Below are 4,839 nucleotides of genomic sequence, written 5' to 3'. Positions count from 1 at the left end.
TTCAGTATTGTAGTACATTATAAAACAGTATGCAATAGTAACGTATTGAGTGTAAATTATCATTTTAATTTTAATTATTAAATGGATGCCACCTTATTGGTACAATAAAGCCCTCCCTACACCTACCCTAACCCTACCCGATACTTTATTTTCAACTTTTTGATTATTTCCTTCATTTTTATTGAAAATAAATGCCTTTACGATGTGATACGAGATTTGAAAAGGGAGGAAAAAAAAGTTCGGCAAAAGGTGGGATCGAACCCAGGTCGATCGCGTCAAAAAGCCAACAACTCACGCTTATTCAACTGCACCACTGGAGCTGATGTTTTAAAGCTACTTTTAACTAAATATAAATATACACCCCGTATTTTTTATTCCATAGTAAGGGCAATTCATACAATGCATTTAAACTGAGCTACTTTAATACCATCTCCGAACTTTCTACCACGACTCTGCTGTTCTTCGGCTGGTTCTTCCTGTATACGTTGATTGACAGATGTCTCGTCCAGTCAGCGGTGAGTAATCCCAAACCAATGGCGCTGTCTCAAACTATACCTACCTTTTCCGGTTTGTCTGATTTGTCATTGTGTTTTCTGATTTGTTATAATGTTTTCTGAATTGTTGTTGTGCTTTCTGAATTGTTATTTTGTTTTTTAGACTTGCATTTGCGTTTGTAATTTGTTATTTTGTTTTCAGAATTGTGATTTGTTTAGCACTTCTCGGCCACCGTATTTTATTGATGTAAGCTAAATACAAATATTTTTTTTAAATAATAAATAATTATTAAATTAAATTTGATGTAGAAAGATAGATCCTTATATATCCATATAGAAGCATAACTGGTCAAATGCGCAAAGAATGTATAAGGGAGGTCACGCTTTAATTTGGGGACCGATTCTTACTATTTACTAACTATTAACGACTTTTGTCTCAATAAACTCCAAATTAGCTGCTTATTAATATAAGCAAGTTATAAGGTAGTTGTTAAGTTTAGGAATAGGGTAGGATTAAGGGATCTAAAATATGGTCATGCAAACTAAGGCACTAATATGTGCTTTGTATGCTATTAATGTTTGCCGATAAGCAACTAGTTGAATTGGTCCCTAAACTAAAGTGTTACCGCATGCATTCACAGCTATTCTTGACACAAATGTGTAAAACACCAAAGATTTGTCTCATGAAGACTTTATTTTTCTTACAGATATCATCTCTGCTTATTCTTTTGTATTTACAGTATGTAAACAAGAGAGTCCACAAGACAAGAGAAAAAAGAAACATGCCCACAATAAGTATAATCTTTTCTTTTACTCCTCTAGACTTTTGCTCGTTTTTGTTTATTTATTTGTCAAGAAGCCTTTCGTGGGTGAAAGATATTAAAGAATTAAATCTTTGAATCTTTAAAAAAAAAAAAAAAAAACCGTAGTGACAATCCATTAGTACTAACAATCATATTCCGTAAGTTTTTGACCTTGTACAAACACGCTCTTCATTTGATAAAATGAACTTACTCTTTCTCTGAAACTTCTAAGTGCATCTTTTACATTAAGAGAAAAAAAATGATATTGATCAAACACATTTGTTGAAGTTTACAAAAGTTGATATGTATAAAAAAAAGGACAACAGTTTTACAGTTGCATATTTTATATCAAAGAGTGTTCCTGTCTTTGTACTAAACAAGTCACAAATTCAAATACGAAATGTACGTAGAAATGAATCAAACTTTTATAGGCATATCCGAATGTTGTGTTGGATGTAGTGAACAGGAAGTGACATCATGTCACGATCACACTGAACAAGAAACAAATCAGTTTGAAATGAGTCAAGGTCCTTTGGTGTTAACATCTGACTCTCTTTGCATGGCACCTTTCTAATGATTAAAAAAGATTTCACACTCGGGTTATGAGACAGCCATGGAGGAGCTGCCTTTATTGTTGTCTGTGAAAGGGGAGGGTCCTCGGTTTGGGGGTGACGTTCTTTCTCCGGTTGGTGAAGGCTGGGTTTTAGGGGACTGTCCTACAGGTTTTCCCGCTGCGTCCGAACTGGCTTCTGTTTCAGCTTCCTGCTGAGTTGCGGTAGCTAAGGAGATAAAAAAGAGAAAATTATTAAGACAATTGCTATTCAGTAATAAATGCAAAAGAAAACAGAGAGTGGCTATGTTCAGAATGGAATATTATCTTACTATATACTGATAACTGCACAGTATATACTGTATACTGCCTACTAGTCTAAAAACGGACCCTTTTCACAGACTGTTCTGATGTGTTTTCAGTTATTAACATTGTAAATCCAGCAGGTTATTTACATTTTTAACAATGTAATGTACATTTATAACACTATATTTTTGTGTTTTACTACCTTGCTATTAAATTACAAAAATAATGAAATAAATAAAAAAGGGTTAACGCTGTTGCATGAGTGTTTCTAATACAACAGCTGAGAGAGTGACGGCAAATTTGACAGCTTTCTCTCTTATGACCAACAGTTTCTCAATATTTTTTTTCTTCTTTTGGAAAAAGTCATAGAAACGCTGTTGTGGATTTCTTTTCTTTCGTTATTGGGGCAAAACAGAATGCAAAAATCATATTTGTTGAAGTTTCTATTCACCATTATAGAAGTTTACCCAAATATGACGATTGTTTCCAAGAAACCCCCTAACTTGAAAAGGGTCTATAGTAAATGGTAAATAAAATGTGGGAAAAAAGTAAAATAGTAGACATTCTATGTACGACGTTAGTGCCATCCAGTTATCATTTTGGAATTCAAATTTTTTTTTCTTTTTTTTTGTATTTTAAGTAAAATGTCTTAACATCAGAGACTATAAAAAGTAAAATAAAAATTTTAAAAATGACAAAATTACACTGTGGAAATGAAAATGCAATGTATACTGCAGTTTTTGCTCTGTTGTATACTGCACTTTTTGCCATATATATTCCATGTATACAAAAATCGCATACTGTGCACAGTATACACACTATATACACTGGAGAAATAGTGCAGAAGTGGTATGTTAGTTTCTGAACATAGCCATTCAGAGTTGTGGTCTTGCATTTGGTACGTACTGACACACTGAGCTTTGGTGCTATTTTGGGCAATGAAAGTTTGAATCTGGCCTGTAAGACTTCTTGATCCCTGTCATTTCCTGTCTTCTCTCTTCTAGTCTTTTGGTAAAAGTGGCACACTCTTGGAAATAAAAGTTCCAAAAGCAGGTTTTTATAGCAATGCCATTGAAACAAACAATTAGTGTGAAGAACCTTTTGTACAATAGAAAGTTTTCATTGATGATAAAGGTTCTTCATGGAGCCATTGACTCCAATAAAGAACCTTTATTATTAAGAGTGTAAAAGGCCAAAAACAGAAAAAGAGAGCCAGGTGTAGAACTGGTTACCTGACTGTGTGCAGGATTTCATGTGTTCGGGCCAGTGTGCCTGCTGGCAGGGGTAGTCGCAGTAACTTGTGTTCCAGCAGCAGTAGAAAATGGCCTCTTTCTTGCAGTTGGCACACCACTGCTTCTTCTTGGTCTCGTCCACCGCCTGCTGTTTCTCCATCTCCATCTGTTTCTTCACCTCTGACACCAGCCGCTCTCTCTCCTGCTCCAGACTCTGCCTCATTTCAGCCATGGTCAGCTCTACACACACACACACACACACACACAATAGTGATATATTAATGGTTGAAGCTCTGGCTTGCTCATCCAGAACTTGTAGGAAAGGAGTTTAGTGATCTATTCTCTGTAAATGTTATCTAACAAAAGCATTGGCTATCACAAAACTCCCATAATGCAGTTTGCAGTGCTATTGTAAGTCATAAAGGAGAGTTACCGAGGTTATGTTTCATCTCTGACAGCTCCTGCTGATGCAACCACTGGAGTTTCTCAATCTCAATCCGCAACCGCCGGATCTGCAACAAAATCCACAGAGAATGTCACCCAAGAGAACCATAACAAAGTATTGCCATTATAGAAATTCAATCTGTCAACCTGCAACCCATAAGTGTACAACCTATAAATTCAATTTTTTTTAATAAAATACATATTAAGAGTGTGAATGGTGGAATAAAATCAAGCAGAAGTGACATAAAAGCACAAACCTCTGCAATGGTGTTCCCCGTCGTGCTCTTAGAGAGATCATTGTATATCTCTGTCATTGTTCCCTTAATCACATCCATCATCTGCCATTATGATGGAAAACAGACAACAGTCAAATTCATCATCGATTTTAAAATTATTTAGACAAAATTTAAGTACTATTTATTCAGCAAGGATCAAGTTAAATATCCAAAAACCAATTCATACCATATAATGAATTTACATACTAGAACTATATCTATATAGTTGTACTTTTTAAAATAATTTTCTTAAGGTCTTATACATTTACAGCTGTAGCTGTGGCCTGCAATCAAGGTTTTGCATTTGAAAACATACTACTTAAAAAATTCAGATAAAAAAAATGCTCTATTGCTTTTTGGAGGTGCTCATTGTACTAATGTGCTTATTTAACTGAATAGTTTGATTGACCAGTCTTTACATCAGAAGTGAGTGAATATCTGACTCACCTTAGTGGTGTACTTGGCGATGTCAGCGGCGACATCAGCAGAGGCCGGAGGGGTGAGGAAGTCTCCAGCCAGACTGGAAGTGGACGCACCAGAACCCATGTTAACAGGTGAGGTGTCTTTGTGTTGAACAGCTGGTGAAACAACAGAAAGCATTAATGCCACCTTGAAACAACGTTATGGGCTCAATATAAATTGAGCTGCATAATGTTAATCACCATAGAAAATACATTTGTCTCATCCTTTAGTTTTGTATTTTTTTTTTTTTTTTTTTTAGAAGAAAAAGTCCTT

At 35.2% G+C, this 4,839-nt stretch overlaps 1 protein-coding gene across 6 annotated transcripts in view; it reads right to left on the bottom strand.

Moving 5' to 3' along the window:
• Nucleotides 1–1,186: 1,186 nt before the first annotated feature.
• The window catches only part of LOC107666406 (protein kinase C-binding protein 1-like), a 19,984-nt gene continuing 16,331 nt past the window's right edge, over nucleotides 1,187–4,839 (bottom strand). For 3 of the 6 annotated variants that reach the window (XM_016457676.1, XM_016457708.1, XM_016457683.1), the window contains exons 16-20: nucleotides 4,552–4,682; nucleotides 4,087–4,167; nucleotides 3,819–3,897; nucleotides 3,386–3,625; nucleotides 1,187–2,076 (exon numbers count right to left, since the gene is read on the bottom strand). In XM_016457676.1, coding sequence (XP_016313162.1) covers nucleotides 1,898–2,076; nucleotides 3,386–3,625; nucleotides 3,819–3,897; nucleotides 4,087–4,167; nucleotides 4,552–4,682 — 710 coding nt within the window. In that variant the 3' untranslated portion in view covers nucleotides 1,187–1,897. Of the gene's footprint in view, nucleotides 2,077–3,059; nucleotides 3,181–3,385; nucleotides 3,626–3,818; nucleotides 3,898–4,086; nucleotides 4,168–4,551; nucleotides 4,683–4,839 lie in introns of all 6 variants that reach the window. The other 3 variants (XM_016457718.1, XM_016457690.1, XM_016457698.1) reach the window with 3 other exon arrangements.

The sequence above is a fragment of the Sinocyclocheilus anshuiensis genome, unplaced genomic scaffold, assembly GCF_001515605.1.
Source record: "Sinocyclocheilus anshuiensis isolate Anshui unplaced genomic scaffold, SAMN03320099.WGS_v1.1 scaffold201, whole genome shotgun sequence".
In the NCBI taxonomy this organism is placed as follows: Eukaryota; Metazoa; Chordata; class Actinopteri; order Cypriniformes; family Cyprinidae; genus Sinocyclocheilus; species Sinocyclocheilus anshuiensis.
Note: the sequence above shows the minus strand (reverse complement) of the source record. Positions and strands in the feature narration are given on the sequence as shown.